This window comes from Trachurus japonicus, chromosome 18 (assembly GCF_045865225.1).
Source record: "Trachurus japonicus isolate A0001 chromosome 18, Traja_1.0".
Classification (NCBI taxonomy): Eukaryota; Metazoa; Chordata; class Actinopteri; order Carangiformes; family Carangidae; genus Trachurus; species Trachurus japonicus.
The window spans coordinates 1,107,148-1,131,965 of record NC_140924.1 but is presented as its reverse complement, the minus strand read 5'-3'; the positions used below and the strand labels follow the sequence as shown (position 1 = coordinate 1,131,965).

The 24,818-nt window shown below is 42.1% G+C and overlaps 1 protein-coding gene across 1 annotated transcript in view; it reads right to left on the bottom strand.

The window, feature by feature from the left end:
• Positions 1-7,358: 7,358 nt before the first annotated feature.
• psmb6 (proteasome 20S subunit beta 6) overlaps positions 7,359-24,818 on the bottom strand; it is a 35,384-nt gene continuing 17,924 nt past the window's right edge. Inside the window, exons 6-7 of the mRNA XM_085806296.1 lie at positions 10,959-11,103; positions 7,359-7,559 (exon numbers count right to left, since the gene is read on the bottom strand). Of these exons, the coding sequence (XP_085662422.1) occupies positions 7,432-7,559; positions 10,959-11,103 (273 nt within the window). The 3' untranslated portion in view covers positions 7,359-7,431. The remainder of the gene's footprint in view (positions 7,560-10,958; positions 11,104-24,818) is intronic.

The following is a 24,818-nucleotide window of genomic DNA, read 5'->3' as shown; positions in this document are numbered from 1 at the left end:
TGGGGTCCAACAACATCATCAAATATACCGTTGAAAACACAAAACATAAACATTATAAAAATTAAAAACAAAAAAACAAGTGAGCGATATGCTTCACCTAACAAAACAAAAACAGAGTGTTTACATTTATTAACTGTGCTTCATTCATTCTTCGTTATATTAATTGTTCACATACTAATCCTATTACCCACATGTCTACATATCATATATGTCTACTACTGTACATCATTACACATCACACATCATACTTGTATATACATTCATTCTACAGAATATACATTATAATAACACATATCATATATCCATGGAAATATACTCCATATATAAATATACCATGTTGTCTTACTTTGATAAATGCTGTTTTATTCATATTTTGAATTTCTTTGTGTTGGTGGTGAGTTTGATATTTTTCGGCAGTGAATTCCATTCTTTCATTCCTCCTGTGTGTGTGTGTGTGTGTGTGTGTGTGTGTAAAATAATGACCAGATGAGATAAAGAGTGAAACAGTGAAACTTGTCAGAGATGTTTATTCTGTCTGGATGGGTCAGTCCTGTTGGAGAAAACCTCGGGTTCTTCCTTTAAATCTGAGGAGCCAGGATGAGAGCAGTGTAGGAGCTCTACAGCTCTACAGGAACTCAGAGGCTGGTCCGGTCCGGTTCAGTCCGGTCCGGTCCGGTCAAACAGACAGAGACATGATGAGGGACCGGACCGGGGCTCTGCATGTTAAAGGGATAGTTCAACATTTTGGCAAATTGGCCCATTGCCATAATCGCTATAGTCATAGCAGTAGGTTCGTTACCTTTAATTGTAGGTGTAAGCTATTTTTAGTACGGCGGAGCGCAGCAGCTGGCTGCTCAGAGCTACGCTATGGAGGCTAACGGAATTTCTTGGTTTCCCTCATTAAACTCATCAAATTCAACATCCCAAAACTCCACAGCGCTTTTGTAGACAAGTTGTGACCTGCACAACCACCACGCTATGAGATAATGACGGAACGATACGAAACGGAGCCGTTTTCGAGGTAAATACAGGGTAAATACGGAGACTACTTGCTGAAAAACTGTCCCTGAACGCAACGCGCATCAGCGGTTTTGTATGAATTTACCTCGAAAACGGCTCCGTTTCGTATCGTTCCGTCATTATCTCATAGCGTGGTGGTTGTGCAGCTCACAACTTGTCTACAAAAGCGCTGTGGAGTTTTGGGATTTTGTATTTGATGAGTTTAATGAGGGAAACCAAGAAATTCCCTTAGCCTCCATAGCGTAGCTCTGAGCAGCCAGCTGCTGCGCTCCGCTGTACTAAAAATAGCTTACACCTACAATTAAAGGTAATGAACCTACTGCTATGACTATAGCGATTATGGCAATGGGCCAATTTGCCAAAATGTTGAACTATCCCTTTAAAGGTGTACAGAAAAGAAAATTGAATTTGAGCCCACTCTGGATCATAAAATTAGTGTAATAACTCATCTATCAGACGATGGAGGCCAAACTTTGTGCAAAATTCTATTTTTGAGTAAATCCGGGATGAAAGTGTGTATTTTTCTTTTCGCATTGGATAATGCAGGCGCACGGATTATACGTCAGCCTGCACACGATTCACCAGCCACTGATATTGGATCTGTCATCCGTCATTCAAACGTCTGAGACACACACACACACACACACACACACGGAGCTCGGGCTCGCCCCAAGCTTTGAATATCCCGCCCGCTCGATAACGACCAATCAAATTCGTTTTCCTTACTCGGGTAAACTCGTGTTGCAGCTCGTGACAACTCGGCGCGACAAACGGGACAAACGGCCATTTCTGTAGCTACACCTTTAAAGGTCATGTCCAGGTTTCACTAGTGCTGCAGCTACTGGACCAATGGTTCTCAAAGTGAGGTCCAGGGACCCCTAGGGGTCCTTGAGAGGGTTCAAGTGGGTCCACAACCTTTTCTTGAAATTTTACTACTTTTTTTCTAGAGTTTTTAAAACTTTTTTTTTTGGGAGAAATTTTTACCACTTTTTTTTTTTGCACTATTTTTTGGCTTTTCATGCCTTTATTTGATAGGACAGTTCAGAGAGACAGGAAATGGGGAGGCAGAGAGGGGGGGAATGACACGCAGGATAGGGCCGCTCGACACGGGATTCAAACCGGGGCCGCCTGCAGTGAGGACTACAGCCTCAACACATGGGGCGGGTGCTCCACCAACTGAGCTAAACACCGCCGCTTCTTGAAAATTTTTAACCTTATTTTTTTCTGTAGAAATCTTTCCAATTTTTTCTAGAATTTTTGTAAAAACTTTTGTTTTTGAGAATTTTTACCACTTTTTTCCAGAAATGTCTCTACAATATTTCCACATATTCACACCATTGGCCCTAATTTGTACATAAAAGAAGTAACATTCTTCAGTCTCAGATCAAATGTTTGTGTATTTCAGGTGTTTGCTTCAACATGTTGTCCAATGGGTCCGTGAATGTGAATTTTATAGAATTTTATAGCTTTTATGTGAGATTTTTTAATGTGAGTTTTTACGTTGGTGTTTGGATGTCTAACTGTTTGGAGCCCAAACTAATGACAATTTTCTGTCTTTGCGATAGACAATAAAGTTTTTTGAATTGAATTGATACTGCTCTATACAAGCTGTACATAGACTACTATTAATACTACTGGTATATCCATGTCTCGTGTCTCCAGTACTGTCCCAGGAGCTGATATAACACAATGGCTGCAGGAATGTGAGGGTGATACTGTACATGGTCGACACGACAATAAAGACAATCTGAGTTGAATAGAGACAGAGAGGAGGAGGAGGAGGAGGGGGGGAGGAAACGGAGTGAGAGAGAGAGAGAGAGAGAGAGAGAGAGAGAGAGAGAGAGAGAGAGAGAGGAAAAGCCCAGATATAACGCCTCCCCAGCAGAACTGGGACGGTGCCATTACTGCTCAACATTAACACACACAAAACAACTATCTAGATATACAGGTCTAACAGACACACAACCATTAAAAACACTACAAACAGCTGCTGGTGAAGCTACGGTATAAGTAACCAGGCTAACACACACAGTAAAACTCCTCATTATCAGTGTTGTTTAGCCCAGACACAGAGAGCAGCAGCTTCTTTTAGAGGATTTTTATGAATTGTGTATTTTATTCTTTGTATAATTTCCTCCATAGCTATGTAGGCCTAGTGTATATATTTATTTAGTATTCAATGTGCTGCTTTTTCCTCTTTTACAGCTGCTGTCACAAACTCATTTCCCCTCAGGGATAAATAAAGTATAATCTGTCTGTCTATCTGTCTATCTGTCTATCTATCTATCTATCTATCTTCTTCCTCCTCTACTGGGATTATTCCCCAATAACAAACTCTCACTTTGGGAAAATAGAGAACAGGGTTCCTACACATTTGAAATTTCAAAATTCCACACTTTTTCCAGACTTCTCGGTTTAAAAAATTCAAATAATTTGTGACATTTGAGTTATTACATGTGTATCATGTAAATAAATTATGAAATGAATTGTTTGTTTTCATTATTCTGAATGTGCCATTATGTCACCAAATAATAGTTTCCAGGAGATTGTAGCTAACAGCACATACTAAATAATTAACCCAAAATAACTTCACATAAGACCAAATAACCCAGATAAGTTTTAAGATAAATATAATTCCATACAATAGTTTTTCATTTTCCATACTTTTCCAGACCTGGAAATGTATAAAATCAAATTCCTGAGAGAAGAAAATGATATATTGAACCCAAGAGGAGAAAGGTGAAGGGACAGCGGCTCTGAGGGACTCACTAGAACATCCCATAATACATGGATTCATATCTAACTTTTGGAATTATATATTTATAGATATTTATGATGTGTATTCAGGGTATATATTTATATAGGTGTATTATAATATTTATGATTGAGATAATTATGTGTGTGTATATATATGGTATATATTTATATAGGTTACAAACTGAAGAATAGTTAAAAAGGGCTGTGAAATTAAAGTAAATTAAAGTTTTTTACTTCTTCCTACTCCTTTTTCGAACAATGTGCGGTGTTTTGTTAAGTCTTGGCTCTATTTTTTTTTTCTTTCTTTTGTATGTACAAATAGTTACATATATTTTTTTTAATACATGTTCAAAATTAAAAATCCATTCATTAATTCATTAATATTGTAATACTGTATGTAAATATGAGTAGTAGAAAGCAGCATCAGTGTCTCCCCCTGCTGGACGCTGAGGGAACTACACCACTGCTACAGACACACAGAGAGGCTTTTATTGTGGCGGTGTGTCTTATTGTGGCGGTGTGTTTTATTGTGGCGGTGTGTCTCGCTCAGCTTCCTGTCTCGTGTCAGCGTCCTCTGGTCTGGCGCTGGACAGGAAGCACGGTCGGCACGGCAACCCCGGGACAATAAAGGTCGGTCAGCAGGGCAGCAGGAAGGAAGGAGCTGCTGCTGCCCGACGACGCCATGGAAACCACCTCGGGGCTCATCCTCATCATCATCATCATCAGAGCAGAGCCACTGACCAATAAGAAGCAGCCGACAGTTTTATACGATTCATTTGTTCATTATTTTATACAAATTGTATATTCATGAGTCTAAATGTTCTGGTAAGAAGCCAGACTTGTTGGAACTGTTAATACAACTGTATATCTGTTAATACAACTCCTCCCTCTGTGATGGTGAGAATAAAAAAGATGTTAAACATCTGATCTTTGTAAGATTTACTAAATATTTATTTAAGTTTATGTTTCTTCTGTCTTGCTGTCATCCCCCTATGACGTATTTATGATGGTTTGGTTGTGTATTAATGTTGTATACACTCATTTCATCTAACTGTATTCAGTCCTGTGTATACAGGGTTTATACAGGAATCTTGAAGTTAATTCTAAAACCTTTTTAAGACTTTTTCAAGACCTTCTCAACATTTTTCAACACCTCACCGCCACTTCAAACTGTAACCATTTACATCAGTGACACTTTTGACTGAACAGTTTCAGTTTGTGATAAAGACTATAGACCACTATGATACAACAGAATTCAAAATAGGCTGGGATAATAAATCAAAGGCAAAGTTTATAATAACAAAAACCAAAAAAACATTGCTCCACTCTCAAAAAACCAAAACAACAATCTTCTTTTCTTTTTTATGTACCGGTTCATCTTTGTTTTTTAATAAAATGAATAAATTCACACACTTTCACAATGTTTTTTAGGACTCAAATTTTGAAGGTATTTTTTCTGAATTAGCTGTCCAAGAGTTTAAGACTTTATAAAGTCGTGAAAAGACTTTTCAATACTTTTAAAGGGTCTTAATTATCCCCAAATTGATTTATCACCTTTTTATACTTTTCAAGACCCCGCGGATACCCTGGCATAGCCCCCTTCGCGGCCGACGTCACTGTGACGTCAAGACGTTCACTGGAGGCAAAACAACTGACCCAGCATCTGTTTAGACAGGCGTCTACTGTGCACGGGACAGGTTTTAAATTCATTTAGAACTAATGTTCTGCTCAGAAAACATGGAAATATATAACAGGTTCTGTTTAAAAGAGTAAGAATAGAAGGAAAAGTCTGATCCAGCGCAGCATTCATTTACCAGCACCGATTAAACTTCTTGTAAATAAACTAAATAAACAAATGTACTTGGGTCAGTCCGAGGTCTCAACGGGCCGGACCCAACAACACGACCGGACCTACCGGGTTCAGGTTGAAAACATTTAATAGCTCAGATCGGCGGACCACCGGCTTCTTTTTTCTTTCTTTTTTTGCTGCGGTCCGGTCTAGAGTTAATGCTGGTGACGTGAGTCCGGGGCCGCATCAGGTCCAGGCTTCAACACCTGCGGATCTGACCAGGTCGGGTCTTTGAGATCTGTAGCAGGACTGAAGCAGCTTAGAAACGGCTCAAACAGGCGATCGTGGGCTTTCAGAGGTTCAACTTACTACATTTACAAGAACTGCTGTAACTGTAGCAGAACATAGAGATAGACCCGGCCGGCGTCTGTTTGAGACTCAGCTTTTATTTGAGAATTTACCGTGCATGATGGTCTGGAGTCAACTGTTTAAAATAACACTCAGGGGGCGGAGTTTAGCTCAGTTGGTAGAGCACCCGCCCCATGTGTTGAGGCTATAGTCCTCACTGCAGGCGGCCCCGGTTCGAGTCCCGCGTCGGACGGCCCTATCCTGCATGTCATTCCCCCCATCTCTGCCTCCCATTTCCTGTCACACTCTCAACTGTCCTATCAAATAAAGGCATGAAAAGCCAAAAAATATATACTTTAAAACAACACTCACGGTCTCTGAGGGTGGGTGTACTAACATCTTCACTAAAATATCACTTTTCCTCCTCCATTCCAGTGTTGTTTTCGTTAACGATGACGAAATATATTCGTTGACGCCCCTTTTTTTCATGACGATAACGAGACGGTGAGGAGATAAACATGGCTCTCTGATGACGAAAACATGACGAGACGTGTGTGAGTTTTCGTTGACGAGACGAGAACGGACGTAGATGTTAGTGGTCGGGCTGCGATCGCCTCTAAATTCCATATTATGGATTGTCATTAGACTCTAAGCTGCACACGATTTAGCAACGGCTCCGTCAACAACAGAGCAACGCTGCTGAGACGAGCCGCGGTGCGCCGCCGCCCGGTGCTTGTGATCAGAGCGGCGGAGAGCAGCAGGCAGTGATCAGCTGCTCCGGTGACCGCGGCGCTGACGGGTGGTCAGACGTTCAAAATGCACGACATTTCTGCTTATTGTGCGTATAACCTGTCAATTAAAAATCAACAAGTGTCTGCAACGCTGCTGCATCCTTGTGTGGTTACGCCCACCACCTGACATGCAGCGCATTCTGCTCAACACACCTGCCGTCACTCCATCAGAAAACAAACTGAATGCACCACTGTTACCACTTTATCTGTGTGTAGGCTAATGCATAATCCTTAGACCATAAAGTATTTGCCATTGGGTGGAAACATTACGTGTAAAACCATTCCTTTATTGAATTAATTTGTTAAAAGACTTTTTATTTATTTATTTTTTTTACTCAAACTGACTAAAACTAGACGAAAACCTTGTTGAGTTTTCGTCGACTAAAACTAGACTAAAACTATCACATATAGAAATGACTAAAATTGACTAAAACTAATAAGTATTTTCGTCAAAAAGACTAAGACTAAGACTAAATCTAAAATGCCTGCCAAAAACAACACTGGTCCATTCTTGAAAAAAACAGCGTTTACAAGCTACGGCGTTTCAGATGTTTTGCCTCCAGCTAAGCCCCGCCCACCCGGATGTTTACAATCTGTGAAGGGGTCTATACTTTTGTTGTCAATAAAAATAAAATAAAAAAAGAAGCAGTGGATGAAAGACTCAAAGCTTTATTTATTGACAACAGAAGGTTAACAGTTAACTCCACAGAGTGTGTGTGTGTGTGTTTAGTGTGTAGAGAGCTTGGGCAGCTGGTTGCCCAGGATGACTCGGCGCTCCACTCCGTCCTCGGAGATGGACGCCAGTCGGACCACGCCGCCGCTCGAGCCGTCACGCTCCATGGCCAGAGAGAGAGCTGAGGGACAGAGAGAGACAAGGACAGGTTAGACTACAGCTCCCAGCATGCCTTGCAGCAGACTACAGCTCCCAGCATGCCTTGCAGCAGACTACAGCTCCCAGCATGCCTTGCAGCAGACTACAGCTCCCAGCATGCCTTGCAGCAGACTACAGCTCCCAGCATGCCTTGCAGCAGCAGCAGAGATTTTAGATTTTAGATAATAGATCGGATCAAATCTTGAAAACGAGTTGTTTCAAAACTAAAAACCAGATTCTGAGATGGGATCAGATCATAGAAGACAGTAACCCTACGTCACGTAAAAGGCCACGCCCCCTCGCCGCTGAAAACAAAGGACAAGTCCTCGGTGTGTTCCATAGGCGCTAATACAAAAAACCACAATGCCAAAGAGTTGTTGTGTGGTTTATTATTCGTTTAACACCTTTAAAAAACCTAACATCAGATGTTCCCTCCTCCCCTTCAGAGAGTGGGACAGGAAGAGAAGAGATTTATGGCTTCAGGTTGTACGAAGAATGGACCTGGCTAGTCCACATGTGCTTGTGTGGTAAACCATTCCTAAGGTCCACTAACATTATTCCGAAACTTTCCGAAGGTCCGTTCTAAAATTGTACATAATGTGTGGGCTAATATACAAGTAAAAAAAAAAATTCAAGTGTTATAAGTTTTGATCCCTGACCGCCTGCACCCGAGGTAACTGATCTAACCGCTGCTCTACGGTGACAGTTGATTGACATGTTTCACTCAGCGTTATATACAGCGCCTCTCGCTGCTGACTGGGCTCATTCTCCAGTAGGATTTATGGACATAATACATTACAGGTCAAAAGTCTGGACACACTCGATGCATTTCCTTTATTTTCATGACTATTTACATTGTAGATTCTCAGTGAAATTCCACTAATGAACCTGACAAGGCACACTGACACCTGTGAAGTGAAAACCATGTTCAGGTCAGGTTCACCTCTTGAAGCTCATCAAGAGAAGCCCAGAGTGTGTAAAGCAGTGATCAGAGCAAAGGGGGGGGGGGGCTACTCTGAAGAAACTAGAACTGGTGGGGGCAGAGATAGAGGAGGAGGAGGAGGAGGAAGAAGGAGAGGAAGAAGAAAAGACGTGTTTTCAGTTATTTCACACTTTTTTGTTAATTCCACATGTGTTCATTCATAGTTTTGGTGCCTTCAGTGAGAATAAAGGAAACACATTGAATGAGAAGGTGTGTCCAAACCTTTGGCCTGTACTGTACATTCCCTAAATCTTTATTTTTTTCGGTAAAACGAGGTGATGTAGCTGTCTGCCTGACAGACGGTAGCTACTGCAGGAGGTTTCCAGGCCGGTTAACGTTAGATTAGACGGACTACGGCAGGATTTGTATTTAGCGCCAGTCAAAACCAGCAGTTTGTTTTCACCACCCTAGGATGTTGGTGGCCCCCTAAACAAGATTTTTGTTTGTGGCCCTGCACTCTAAGCGCAAACACCAAATCACTGGTTAAAACTGAATACAGACGTGTTTATCCCTCTGAGGTCTGAGGCCATTTTCTAGACTTTTACATATTTTCTTAAATTGATCTTTTTAAGATACTTGCAGATGTAACAATACTCAAGTGTTTTATGTCTTTTTGAAACATTTCCAATCCCTTGTGAAAACACTCCTTCAGTCATGAGAATGAACTGTTTTGGTGCTTGAAATAGGATATGAATACAGTAATAGATACGTGTAGAAAACAAATCTAAAATGACATTTTGTAAGATTGTTTTTTGAGCACAAATGTTGTCATTCTGCCGTTCTATTTTCACCAAATGTCTCAAATGTGAGATAAAAGAAGCTGAATATTGACTTCACATTACATATAAAGCTCATAGCTGCACGTGCAGACCTCAGGATGTTTAAATGACTTGATGAACCCCGGTACCTTTCTGATCATGTGGCCCCCCACCTAACGGCTGTGGCCCTAAACAACCACATAGAGGGTTTATACCAGGGGCCGGGCCTGTGCCTTGCAGCCTTGTCCACCCACCTGTGGCATCTATCTATCTATCTATCTATCTATCTATCTATCTATCTATCTATCTATCCATCCATCTATCCATCTATGAGTCGACCCAACTGTAGCGGTGAGCTCCAGACACTGGTCCTTGGTGAGTCATCTAGTCTTCTATCTATCTATTTCTCTATCTCTCTATATCTCTATCTATCCATCCACCCACCAGGGTTTCCCCCAATGTATTATAAGCCTGGCGGGCCGCCATGCCTTACTTGCCCCCCCGCCAGGCTAAGCATCGTTTATTATTTTTTTTAAATCAGTTTTGATACTCCATAAACACGTGATCAGGTGTCTTTTTCATCACCTGACAACGTCACAACTTCGTCGCGCATAACGGGACACGTCACGGACATCCTGCTCCTCAGACCGCATCTATGATCAGACCGCTGCTTCACCAGCTGACCGAGAGGAACGCACCGAGTCCACGTTAACGTGAGCCGAGCCGCGGCTCCAAGAGGCTCAATCAGCTGCTGCAGCTGGTAGCTGTTAGCACGTCGTCCCCTGCAGCGTCAGAGCTCCGGACTCCTGTGAGCCGCGGGGCTTTGACCTGATGTGAAAATGATCCATTGTTTCATTTTTCAGCTCGTAAAGTTCGCGATCACACACGTTTGTTTTCTCTGGTCCAAACAGTAAATCCGCGAGTGTCACGTTTCCATGACGACTGACTGGAAAAGCGTGGTACGTCATTACGTGACTCCAAATCTTTTACAGTCTATGCTCCAGATGTAAAAAATCTCGGAGAATAAAAAAAAATAAAATCTGAGAAATAAAGCTAAAGGAGACACCAGGCAGTTGTTCTTTTTAGTTTTTAATGCAAACAGTTGATGCTATTTATTTAAATATTATTTTATAATTATTATTATTTATTTATTTTTGTGGTTATTGAACAGCATTTCAAGAGTGCCTTTCTGTAAGACTCTGCTATAGCTGGTGTTTAATATGTTACATAAATGTCTTATAATAACAGATGTTTATGATAATATTTTAAAATTTCCAGTCAACTTTTAACATTGATCATGAGGCCTTATGGAATCACACCTTATAAATGCTACTGCTCCATTAATGAATCTGTTACCTACAGGGCCCTGCCATCGGTCAGGGTCAGGCCCCCTGTCACAAAAAAATACGCTTGGGCACCGGTGGCTCGGCGATGGGCTGCGGATGGGCCGCCGGTGGTCCGCCGGTGCTACCATACCACCGGGCTTAACCAGTTTTCTGGGGGAAACCCTGCACCCACCCACCTGTGGCGTGAGCTCCAGACACTGGTCCTTGGTGAGTCTTCTATCTATCTATCTATCTATCTATCTATCCGTCCATCCATCCATCCATCCATCCATCCATCCGTCCATCAGTCTACCCACCTGTGGCGGTGAGCTCCAGACACTGGTCCTTGGTGAGTCCTGGTTTGTAGTTGGAGTCCATGAAGCCGTAGATGTAGGTGGAGCCGCTGCCCCCCACCGACACCGGCTGCCTCACCAGCATCCCTCCAATAGGAACGCAGTACACCTGGAGAGGAGAGGGGGGGGGGTCAGACATGTAGCTGTGATACACCAGGAGGCTTAGAGGCATATTTTACTGTAAAAAGCTGGTTTTACTCCCAAGACACAGATTCTACTGAACGCTATCAGCAGACGAGCTTCTGACTAAACAAAGGGGGAAGATGCCAGGCTTCAGTGCTGCGTGTGGTAGGCCTGGGCGGTATTACCGTAATACCGTATACTGCAGGTATTTAAAAATAGCAACGGTATCAGTTTCAATACCGTCATGAAAAAATGCAATGCACTTATACAGGAGATAAGGATTAAATATTAAATAAAAGTAATTTAATGTCTAAAATTGATTAGATGACCAGTAGCACTTATGTGTGGTTGAATTTTCAGTTAGTTTAATATGTTTTAGCTGACTTTTACACCCCCCCCTCCCCCTGGCCGGTGAGCCTGTGAGACAGACGGCCGGACGGGTCCCGCTAATAGTTGAAAACAGCAGTGATACGTCTCCAAACCAGAAACGTCTGGAACAACATCGGAAAAAGTCGCTCTTGACAAGAAAAAAAAAAAAAAAGGGACCGGACCTGCCGTGTCTTGTAAAAAAAAAAAAAAAAAAAACTGACAGGGAGTGCGTGTCATGACTTCCTGGTGTCTGGCCCTTCAAAATAAAAGCCCTATAGCCTTTCATATACAGTTCAGTCATATTAATTTTGACTTAATTTTGAAAAGACACGGCTCCAAATGTTTGTTTTTTTTTCTTCCCTGCGAGTAGTAAGTAGCCATGCACAGACTAGTACATCATTACCGTCGACGCCCAACATTCAACATGTTCAGACTGAGCCAACAATCATTTTAACAGGATAAATTGAATATTATTGGCCGCGTTTCCCAGATTCGATCTTTCTTAAGGACTTAAGAAGGCTCTTAAGAAGGGTTCGGCTAAGAAGGAGCGCTAAGATACGGGTGTTTCCCAGATGCGTTCTTAACTGCCTTCTTAAGATCACGCCAAAGAAGCTTCTTAAGAAGCTCTTAACTAGGCCTGGGACGATAATCAATAAATCAATTAATCGCACGATAAATGAAAATGAACTCAATAATTTTTCCGGCCTCGATAAATCGCCATGTGCGCTGTTAACACGTAACTTTTTAAAGTTTTAATATTTTTTCATGTGAGAAAGTCACAGTTTAGATCCCCAGTCTGTGATCAGTTTATCCACATATCGCCTGTTAGGAGATTTCCTCCGACGTTTTTGGAGCTAATGTGGTAGCAGCGAGCAGGAGGAGCGGGGCTTCCCACAGTCTGCAGCCGCCTGCAGCAGCTCACGGGCCGGTCAACCTCCGTCATTGGGGGAGAAAACGACTAAGAAAACTTATCAGCAGGTTTTTAGAGGTTTACCGCCGGCTGGTTTAATACTTTATAGGAGATAAATGCTGGTCTCACTGATGAAATCAGACATCTGTCACATTAGTTTGTTTGAATGAAAAGTGGAGCTTCAGGTGTGTAACGTTATTGGACAGAAGAGCTGCACTGCACTGTTTATTATTTTTTTGTTTATTTTATTTATTTAGGATAGTAGCTATATAAGTTCTTGTCATTCCAATTACAATGGTTAAAAAAAAATACTCATGAGAAATAAAAGTTTATCGCATTTAAAAGGGTCTACTTGCATTATTATGAAATATTATTATTATTATATTAGTGGTTAATTTGTTTTCAAAAAAATGTGTCAATAATATCGTTTATCGTCAATAATTTGTGGGACAATATATCGTCCAGCAAAATTTATTATCGTCCCAGGCCTACTCTTAACAGGAGCTGTCCACCACCACAGTACTGAAACTGAATCAATCGATGCCAGGCAAATCGATTATTATATCACACGCCACCTATTACGCGCATAAATCACACACAGTGACAAGCGCAGCTGCACCGACGGGCGATGAATAAACCGAAAACGGGATTTCCACTTGTCAAACATGGTGTTAACACAGGTGTCGGCGGGCCTGATTAGAAACTTCTCTGCTGTTGTTGCCGCGTTGGTCACGGGCAGTGACGGACTGGCCGTAGGTGACACGGCACAGCCGCGTAAAGATGCGGCCAGACGGCTGCGTGACCATGTGATTGATGTGTGTGAAAATAAAAATGTGCGCAGGGGCTGGCTGGTTTACAGCCAGACAACTCTGGAAAGGATGAAAACATAAGGTAGCAAATAGCTCACTTCATAGAGTATCCCCACTGCAAGTTGAAGCATTGCTGTGGTCTGGGTTCAAATCCATCCAATAGAAAATTATTTTGGTGGTCAACACGTTTTTCTTTTCTCATCATCACTGAATGATCAATGCTATACATACAGTATGTATATAGGCTACATATATAGGCTATTTAGGCAGTGGAGTGTTAATGCGTGACAGTCTTTTTAGTGCCAGTATAAAATGGCACGGGAGGATCAGTGTCACGGCTGCCACACTCCGTGACACTGACCCTTGCTTGCGATGCCCCCACCACACCAAGAAGCTGCCCACTGCGTAAGAACACGATGCAACAGCGACACTAGGGGTTGATTTAAGAACGGTTGTGTTTTTGATGTTCATGCAGATATGGGACGTGGATGTGTGCGTAAAAAATATGATAAATGATAGTCATGATGATTAATTTTATTTGTGTGCCTGATGTGCAGAGCACATGTTATTCCTCATATTTAGGTTATTTATTGTTCTTATTTTTTATTTTTATTTTGTATTTCGGCACATATTTAATATGTTTTAAACATACGATGTGCACTGTTTAAATAACTTGCTTAGTGTTAGGGATGGGTACCTTTTGCATTTGAATCGATACGGTATCGATACTCGGTACCTGGGAACCGATACCGGTACCAGTCGGTACCTGTTTTCGGTACTTTTTGTGTGTGTGGTAATTAAAAAAATTTAAAAATAAAAATGTCTAAAATTTTAATATTTACCTCCTAACAACATCACAACTCCTCAGCCTTTAACCTGTTAAGCCCGTTCGGCCCGTGGGCGGGCCGAAAAAACCCGGCAGTAATTAACACAGTAAAAAAAAGTAGTAAGACAGTACAAAGGTGTTTACTTTCAATTGTTGATCAATCCTTATACTCTAATGTTCATAAAAGAAGGTTGGATGTGCATTTTAGTGAAAACGTTAGTGTTTAGATATGATTTTAAACCTTGTTGGTGTGAAATTCGTGACATTTAAAAAGTGTGATTCGAGGAAATAAATGCCTTGAATCATCGCAGAACACAATGTGGTGCGACCATGTTTGTAGTCCTTTGAAAGGGGAGGAGCAGCTGAATTGAATGAGACCAAGCCGTCTATGGACTACAATACCCAGTAGAGATTGAAACCCCGCGTAAAGGTAACAGCGAAAATGCGTTGCAGTGCGCCATTGCGAACAGTGGTGGCGCCAACTCTTTGTCACCAGCGTCATCACCTGTTGTAGTCGGTCTTTTTACGGTCTAAGTGGGTTTTTTGCATGGAAGTATTGTTTTTTTGTTTGTTTTTTGAGTAGGCTATTTAGTGTTTCTTGTCACGATGGCGAAGAGATACAAGTACATGGCTGAAATTTTGGCTGAGATACAGAGAGGGTCGGACATTGATTTTGACGACTCATCTGACTCAGAGAGTGGCGGCTCGGAGGAAGAAGCAGCTTCGTTACGTGTGGATCGCGTTCACCTGTAAGTATTTGTCTTTCTTTCTAATGGCTCATTTTTGTGGTGAAAGCCCACCCTAAGCCCTGCCAACCAAACGAAACACACTTCAAACCCCAAGCAAACGTATATTGGCATGTACTGTAACAAAAACATGAAAACAGCGCAGGTGCACTTCTCTGTCACTTCTCATTTCACCTCATCATGCTAACAGACGCTAACAGACGCTAACCAAACAAACGGGATTCACCATGTCATGCTAGCAGATGCTACCCAAACAAACGACATGTCATATGAAAGCAGAGGCTCTGCTGAATACAAAGATGTCTCCCCCTTCACTGTGCGACGTAAACTCGGCGAACTAGCAGCCAAAGAGTAGCGAAAATAAACATCACAAAATCGTAAAATGCATCTTACCTTTGCTGTTTTGTGGTCAAAAGTTATAGGCCTATTCCAGCTCGAAAAACCGCTGATAGTTTGTAAGCTAGTTATTTTTGTCATGCATTGTGGGGGCTGTTCAGTGTTTACAAACCAAGAGGTCTAAAAAAAAAATAAAAAAAAAAAAAAAAAAAAAAAAGTGAAGTGTGTCCTCTGCTATTATACGATCTTTGGGATTACTGCTTCTGCCCGGCATGACTGCGCACTGCACTGAAATGACCCCTGAGTCAGTCCCGTTTGTTTATGTTCATCATACTCATATTGTCGGCATTTTGTGAATGACAAAAAATATATATATAGTGTGTGAGGGAGTAATTTCTGACAGGCTGTGCTCTGTACTGTACAGAATAGGCTGAAGAGGTGTAAACACAGTCCAGTATAAAGCAGGGCAATTCAATTCAATACTATTTTTTTGTAGATATATATTTTTATGTAAAGTACATACAAGTGCAAACACAATACAGTAGCCTATAGGTCAGGGCTACCCAATTATATTGACCTACCTTTGTCTCCTTTGGTCAAATGTACGTACATCATTACATATTTTGTCCCAAATACTAATTATTATCATCATTTTCACAGCCAACAAGAAGAGGAGAGTGAGGCTTCAGGCCCATCATCTCCTCAGCCCCCCCCAACTCCAGACACTCAGCCACCCTCTCCATCTGAGGCGTCACCTCTCCTATCAAGGTTTGTGTACTGATTAGTGTACATTTTGTCTCTTACTGCTTCAATGATACATTTATATGCTTTTCTGCTCTTAGAAATTTATGTGATTTGCCAGTCTTTTGAATATATTTCTTTCAACATCTATTGCTCTGTTTTCATGCAACAGTGATCATGAGGGAGATGAGGATCTGGATTATGTCCCCCCACCACGCAGTTTCTCCAGTCTCCAACCTTCATCCTCCAGTCCCGGGTCCTCTTCCCCCGACAAGCCAATTAAAAGACAGGGGTGCAAACTCATCAGGGGTAAAAAAGGTGACAAGATACTGACCCCCTAGGGGGGTCCGGGGGCATGCTCCCCCGGGGAAATTTAAAAAAAACAACAACTTTAAAGGTGAATTTACAGTCAATTTTAGCATGAGACTTGGGTCCAGATTTACTCAGGTTTGCACAACTTTTGCTCCTGTTAAACCTGCACAATCTGTCTCTCTGTGTTTGGTTTTGAAACATGTGTAGAGGGTCTTCAGCCTATGCAGGTTTAGCCTATTGCAGGTAAGCAAACCTTACCTTCAAACTAAATAAAATTTAATACAGACTGATTGGTTCATTGTGAAACATTTATTTATTGATGTAAATGTGTTTTCTGTACGTAGGCTATGCTCCGAGGCAGCGCTGCTCTTTCTGTCCAATAACACACATGAAGCTTAAAAATGCCATAGGCTACGTAAAACATATTAAGCGGCAATATGTATTATTATGATGTTCAAGCAAACGGTTCGGTTCACGGTTTTGTGGTCATGGTTTTCGGTTCGGTTTGGTTTACTTTGATCGTTGGGAAAATCAATCGTGCCTTGTATATTCAGGTTAAAACTAAAAGAATGAGGCAGTCTGACATCTGATACATCATTGTGACAGTCTGAGGTTAAAAGTGAGATTTCGGTGGCAAGAGAGGAGACATTGATAGTTCCAACATGTTTTAATTTATTGGGCAAAGAAAGTTATCTAACAAATGCTAAGAACAATTAGATATTCACTGAAATATATAACCTATATTTATTAATTGGGGTTCTTACAAAAAATATATCTTATAAAATATAAAAGTTAAAATGTCTCTTAAAGCTCTGCCCCTTTAATTCGTGCATACTAAATAATTTAACTTTAGCCTACTACTTTTACAACCACATTATTTACCAGCAACATAAAGTGAAACAGAGGCAGAGGTGTCCTGCCACAGTCAGTCAACCTCCTCCTCCTCCTGCTGCTCCTCCTCCTGCTGCTGCTGCTGCACAGGTCGCGCTGCAGCGCTAATAAAAGCTAAACGCGCTAATCGCTAATTGGCCGCGATCGCGATCATCACACACGCGGTCCCATACAGCACCTATACAATGCTGCTGGCGCATCTTCTTGCTCTGACTCTTTCACTCGCCATGCTCACAAAGTCGCGTTAGTTAGTCTGTATTAAAAGTGAAGCTTCAGGTGTGTATTGCTGGACAGAAGAGGAGCGCTGCCACCACTCGTTGTCATCCAGAGAAGGTGCATGCGCCCTTAAAGAGACAGGTGCATTGGCTCGGCTTGCCTTGCCTCGCCTCGCCTCGCCTCGCCTCGCCTCGCCTCGCCGGACCCCCCCCCTCTCTCAATTTTTTTTTATTGCGGATTTACACGAATCACACAAATGACCAATTTGGGATCCAAAACGGCGAATTTCGCCGAAAGGTGACAAGTTTGCACCCCTGAAAAGAGGTTGAGGTCGTGGCCGTGGTCCTGGCCAGAGAGGGCAAGCCAGCAAGCGGCCAAAACTGGCTGCTGGAGACTTGCAGCAGGAGAGATGGAGGACAAAGGAGGAGCCAGATGCCGAACCCCCAACACCACGGTTTGAGCCAAAAAACCCACCTGGCCCCAGGATAGACACCAGTGTCAACTGGTCTCCCCTCAGCCTCTTCAAGTTGTTCTTCAGCAGCAGCAGTCTACACAGCATTATTAACAACACAAATGAGAATGCTGTGCGACGACTGGCACGAGGCTCAAAATACAAATGGTCTCCCCTCTCTGTCGACTCCTTCTATGTCTTCCTTTCCATCATCATCTTCTTTGGCTTGGTACATGTGCACTCAAGGGCTGACTTCTGGAGGAGGGACTGGCCATATCAATTCGCATTCCCCAAGAGCAGCATGTCTAGGGACCGGTTCGAGGCCATCTTTTGGTCTCTGCATCTCTCTGATGTCACCGAAGATGAGGAAAACGAAAAAAAGAGAGGAACACCACAGTTTGACAAACTCTTCAAAATTAAACCACTCTACGGCGAGATAGTTACTGCCTGCAATTCTCTTTTTCAACCATACCAGAACATCACAATTGACGAAAGGATGGTGGCAAGCAAGGCCCGCATTGGATTCAGGCAGTATATGAAAGACAAACCAACAAAATTCGGCTACAAATTATTCGTTTTGGCAGATTCTAAAACTGGCTACACCTCCAATTTTTTTGTTTATCAGGGTAAAGATAATAGTCAGGTCAAACTGAGGGGACAGAAAGATGATGGCCTCAGTGTCACATCTGTCATGGACCTGATGAGGTTTGACCTCCTTGGAAGAGGATATCATCTTTATGTTGATAACTTTTACACCAGTCCGCTCCTTTTCAACAAGCTTTTAAAAAATCATACGGCAGCTTGTGGCACCATCAGGACAAATAGAGAGGGATTTCCAAGGACGACAAACAACGACCTTCCAAAGAAGCCTGAGAGGGGAGACATGAGGTGGATCCGTAAGGGCAACCTCCTCTTTGCACGGTGGATGGACACAAAAGTGGTCAGTATCTGCAGCACCTTTCACAAGGCGTACAGCGGAGCCACTGTACTGAGGAGGGTGAAGAGGCCAGATGGACACTGGCACAGGGCTCCAGTGGATGTGCCTGATGCGTGCAGGGACTACAACATCAACATGGGTGGGGTGGATCTCTCAGACGCCCTCATCCACTACTACTCGGTGCATGGCAAGACAATGCGGTGGTACAAGACGTTTTTTTACCATTTCATCGACATTGCTGTCGTCAACAGCTTCATCCTGCACAAAGCTGTGGCCAGCGGTCACAACCAGACCCCCATGTCCCACAAACAATTCAGAGAAGTTCTGATGAGGGAGATGGTTGAGCAGGCTAAAGCTTTGGTTGCTGAAGCCACCCCCCGCCCAAGCCTCACCAACACCTGCATGCCTGTGTTCAGAGGGAGCACTGGCACTCAGGACCGCAGGAAGTGTGTGGTCTGTGCAGCCAAGGAGAAAGTGAAGGCCAAGCAGATGCCGGGCTACAAAGTCAGGGACATGAAGACACCCATGTACTGTTCCAGGTGCAATGTGTCACTTTGCCTTGTTCCTGACAGAAACTGCTTCCTGGAGTACCATGGCATGGGACTTCAAAAATAAGCCCGCTGCTGGCATGCCATCCCTCCCACCCCATTGTAAATAGTTACATTTGTTGCACTTTTTCACTCTGTTTGTTGCTTGCTGTTTGTTATAATTGTTGTTACAATTGTTGTTTTCAAGAGAACATTATTTTTCTCTAATTGTGATTGTTGTTTGATGTTTTCTTTACTTGCACATAAAAGTTCTTGCACATTGACATTTTTGGCCATGTGAATAGTTGCATTTTTTGCACTTACCCTGCTCTTGTTCTAATTGTTGTTGTTTTTATCATATTATTGTTGATATCTGCACTGTTTTCATAAAACTACTCCATGTGGAGACAAAACGATACATTTTATTGTTGTTTTCATTGATTTTAATTATACATATATTATGCACAATGGTACAAACTGATGAAGCACATGGTAAATGTTATATCCAAAAGCTCCAGTAGATGGCATTACACTAGCCTAATGGACATAAGTTGTGTTTTCCAGCCAGTTTCCATGGGAAGTGGAAAATAATCCATTTGGCACATTTTGGCACAAAGTGTGCCAAATTGTGCCAAAATGAGTGTCCGCCTGGTTGTATCCTTACTAAAACCTTTGTAGAGGCTTTTCCCTTTGCTCAAATTCTATCAAATTTGATAAATATGTAGTCAAGGATTTGCTGAAGGTAATCAATGGCATCTGTCTACATGGAATCATTGTTGGCATTGTTTTATCCTCTGTCAAATAGGGGGAAAATTCAGGCGAGGATAGAAATTTCACATTATTGCACTGGTTGATTCCAATTTACTCAGGCATAGTGACAGACACAATTTTTTTTAGACTGGGAATACATTCTCTGAAGTCCATAGATGTCCAAGGACACCAAGAACATGCATATGAACGTTTTTATAGTGGAGTAATTCTTCATTTACTTTGGGTATGTCTTTTTAGGCATTTTTTCTGAAAATGTGGCCAGGGTTTAAGAGGTTAAGAGTATTTTATGTTTTAGGGATGGGCAATGATTTTAATATAATAATGGAATAGTCATTCAATTAAAAAAAAAAAATGAAAAAAAAAAGTTTGTGAGACTATAGTCTTGTCTGAAAAATGTCCGTTTTTACTGTGGGAAAAGGAGAAACATGGAGAGATTCCTACAGCCTCAGAAAGCTCTGTGTGAAACTTTGTGGAAAAAAAAAAAAAAAACTGAAACTGCAGTGCAAACTCTGCAACATGTGAACTTGACGTTTTGACGAGAGGAGAGGGGGAGACTTCATCCTCGTTTACATGTTTAGATGTTTAGATGCTCTCATTACGTGACGAGGACTTGACGGACCGCTTCGGTACGGATTGTCACAGTCCGTTCGTCATTGTTAAATGACGGACGGCTGTTTTTCACGTAGTGATTTAAAACACGGGCTGGTGCTACAGCTTCTCCACGTCTCATTTCAGAGAGAGAGAGAGAGAGAGAGAGAGAGGAGGGGGGCGGGCGTGAGTGTGCGGGGCTCATGCAGACTGCACTCTCGCTGACGCACGGCGAAGGTGCGTTCAGGTACCGAAATGTGGTACCGATTAGGGCTGCCACAAACGATTATTTTGATAGTCGACTAGTCACCGACTATTTTTTTCGATTAGTCGACTAATGGGATCATACGTAAATTGAATGTAAAACATACAGCTTATCGCACCAGCAGCTGCTCTTATATACCATCATTAGCTTTCAGCTTGAAGTGTTTAAGGTATATGCTAACTAAAAATAGAGACAATTAAGATGATAGTTCATTAAACTTTTAATGAAATATGCAGCTTTAACTGTAGCATAAAGCTGAGTAAAATAAAGATAAGGCACTGGCCTAAACAACACCAAAATAAATACTTAAAGGTTTTTTGTCTTTCCTTCATTTGTCTCTGGCATTAAACATACATTTAAATAAAATGAGGTAGACACCTGAAACTAAGGAATTGTTCACAATAATAAAGTTTTGGTAGGCCTATATTCAAATATAACTTGTGCTCATTGTAAATAATAGGAGTCGTTCTGTTAAAAAAAATCGAATAGTTTATAAGACTATCGTCTTGTCTGAAAAAATGTAGGATTTGTTCCCTTTTTACTGTCACAGAAGGAGAAACATAGAAAGACTCAACAGAAAGTTCTGTGTTAAACTGTCAAATGAAAACAAGTGAAACTGAGGTGCAGCTCAAACTCTGCAAGGTGTGGACTGTGATGAGAAGCTACCGGAAAATATTGACGTAGATTTACGCCGGGAGAGAAGACTTACTCGTTAAGATGAGCGCTCATTACGTGACCAGGACGCTGTGACCAGACGCGGTAACGTTCTAGTTCTCCAACACCGACTCTCAAAGTCCGCGGTTTTATTTTTAAATGACGAACGGCTGTTTTTCAGTCCGTGATTTAAAACGATGGAGCGGCGGTACCGCTCCTAGTAGCGCTTCTCATTTAAAACGACAGACGAGAGAGAGAGAGAGAGAGAGAGAGAGAGAGAGAGAGAGAGAGAGGGAGAGGAGCGGCGGCGGGGTTACACCGGGGTTACACTGGTGCCGCTTGATGAGGGACAAGACAGGTAGAGAGAGAAGAGAGAGACCACCTGTAAACTCACCTTGAGTGAGTGAGTGCACGTGTGTGTGTGTGGTGGGCGGCTGCAGCGGCGGGTGCGGTGCCCCAGCAGTTTTGAGAGAAAAACAAAGTTAAAAAAAAAACAAAAAACGATTAGTTGTCGACGATTTTAATAGTCGACGTAGTCGTGACTAGTCGACTAATCGTGGCAGCCCTAGTACCGATTGACTTTATGTGAATCGATACTTTGGTGGGAATTCGGTCGGTACCAAAAAAGTACAGAATTTCGGTACCCATCCCTACTTAGTGTGATATTGATTTGCCTTGAAAAAGTGCTAAAAAGTCGCTAAGAAGACTCGAAAGAGTGGGTCAGCTCGATCTTACATTTCCTTCTTAGTGAAAGATCTTCTTAAGCTAAGAGCGACTCTGGGAAACACGTTCTTCTTTCACAGCGCTCTTAAGAGCGCTCCAAAGAAGATCTTAGCGCTAAGAGCTTCTTAACAAATCTGGGAAACGCGGCCATTAACAAAATAGGTGGGTCTAGGTAAAAAAAAAGTCATTTTCTGGAAAACTATTAAAATGGATTTATAGCATTTTGGAAAAGAGCTCCTCATATATAGTCAGCAGGCTGTTGTATATTCTAGTGAAATAAACCCCAACAGGACGGACAGAAGCCCTCAGCCTCGAGTCCAGGGTCCATTCATATAACCAGCTCACTACATCATCCCTCCTGTTCATTAGATTCACACGACGTCACTGTGTTTCTGTGTCCGAATCAGGGCGATCTGGGCACAGATCACAGCGTCACGTTACTGAACAAGTGGAGCAGTAGGAGGAAATCACCAAGAGACCCAAAATTTATGTTATTTGAAAGATGCCAGGGTTATATTGTGCTGTTGACTGTGATAGCAGTCGCCATAGAAACCCCGGACTGCAGTTTTATTCCATCCCAAAAGACGTAAAGTTATCCACCTTTTTCCGAACGTCAAAAACGTAGCCTGTTTTGCCGGTTTTGGAATGTTATGTTTACGTTTCCATGGTTTCAGTAGCCGCGGTAAATGCATGGATTTTTTTTTTTTTTTCCCCAATGAAAATCTGTAAAACGCATGGATCATCACAGCAGCTTTTAACAGTGGATATTGGATATTATTTAACACAAATTGACATCTGTGTTAAAACAGGGTCTCTGCAGGTTTCACCAGCTCAAATTTAAGACTTTTTAAGACCTTTTTAAGACCATTATGGATGAAATTTAAGACCTATCATGACAAATAAAAAACGTACAAAAGAAATGCGGAGTCACAAAACTAGAAATTGATTGCAATATATAAGTTGCGTGTTAGGCTTGTTTGTAGTTGAAAATACATTCAATAAAGCACAATGAAGTGTCGCAGGAGCATCTAAAGTAAACTATTTGGGGGCACAAAAAGAAATTGGGGAGTGAAATTAAAAATGTTTATGTAACACATTATTTATTTAATTCACTGTGGCAACCAACAGGCTGATGACTTTAAACCTTGAATAATGTTAAGGGTCACACGTGACCCATTTTTACATTGGAGAACAGTAAAAACACCAACACTTCCCCTTTGGCCTGAAATGTGATGACTTCTAAATGTCACCCAGAATAGACAAACATGGAAATATTTCAACTTCTTTGATCAACAGACACGAGCCACAACCTGTTCTGTATTATGACCAGCACAATATTTGACACATGAAGTAAATAAATTGGCTTTTGGTCACCCCTATATATTATGGTATTAAATAATGCTTGAATAAATGTGTACTACCGTATTTTCCGGACTATATGTCGCACCTGAGTATTAGTCGCATCTGCCTAAAAATACGTCATGAAGAGGAAAAAAACATATATAAGTCGCACCGGTTTATAAGTCGCATTTATTTTTCAAACATTTAATTAATAGCCGGGTGTCATATAATGACCAGGCTTTGTTTAAAGGCCGACACCTATAGCGCGCGCTGCTGTTATGCATGCGCGTTTCTCTGTGGTGTGTAGCCTATGTGTGTGTGAGGATGCGGAGATGAATGAAGGCGATCGTCCCAAGGGGGAGGGGGGGGCGGCGGCGGCGGCGGCGGCGGTGAATATCGCTCCTTTTTTTTTTTTTAACACGTTAGTTTAGGCGGCAGCGCTGGAAACCCTGTGATCAGAAACCCTTTGTGGACTCTGTGAAGACGGACGGGAGTGAAACCGACCTCTCCTCTGCTTCAGAGAGGGACAGCCCTGCACTGTCGGACCTGGCTCTCTGCTCCGTGTCCGGAGCCCAGTCGGACCTGGCTCTCTGCTCCGTGTCCGGAGCCCAGTCGGACCTGGCTCTCTGCTCCGTGTCCGGAGCCCAGTCGGACCTGGCTCTCTGCTCCGTGTCGGAGCCCAGTCGGGACCGGAGCAGAGACCGAAGACTGACCGCAGAACACACTGTGAAAATACTCTGAATTGACGGAGTGAAGCGCTACGGCGCAACGGAGACAGGTCAGACAGCACAGCGAGGAGAACAGCACATGAGGAAGATGAAGATGAGCCACTGAATGAGGAGGGATTTAGAAATAAAAGCCGTGCTTCCCTCTTGTGGTCATAGCATAGGTTTTTTTTTTTAAATATATAAGTCGCTTCTGAATATAGGTCGCATGGCCAGCCAAACTAGAAAAAAAACGCGACTTATAGTCCGGAAAATACGGTAGGCTACATCTTTTTATTTAAAAATGCTCGCCCATGCTGGGCATAAGAAAATTTAAGACCTGTCTAAAATTATTTAAGACTTGAACACAATAATTCAACAAATTTAAGACATTTTAAGGCCTAAAATTTAGATTTTCAAATTTTAGACTTTTTTAGACTTTTTAAGACCCCGCGGATATCCTGTAAAAGCCAGCGTTAATAGATCCATGCGTTTACCGCAACTATGACAACGCCTGAAAACCATGGAAACGTAAACGTAAAATTCCACCAAACCGGCAAACCGGAAGCCAGTTTTGACCATAG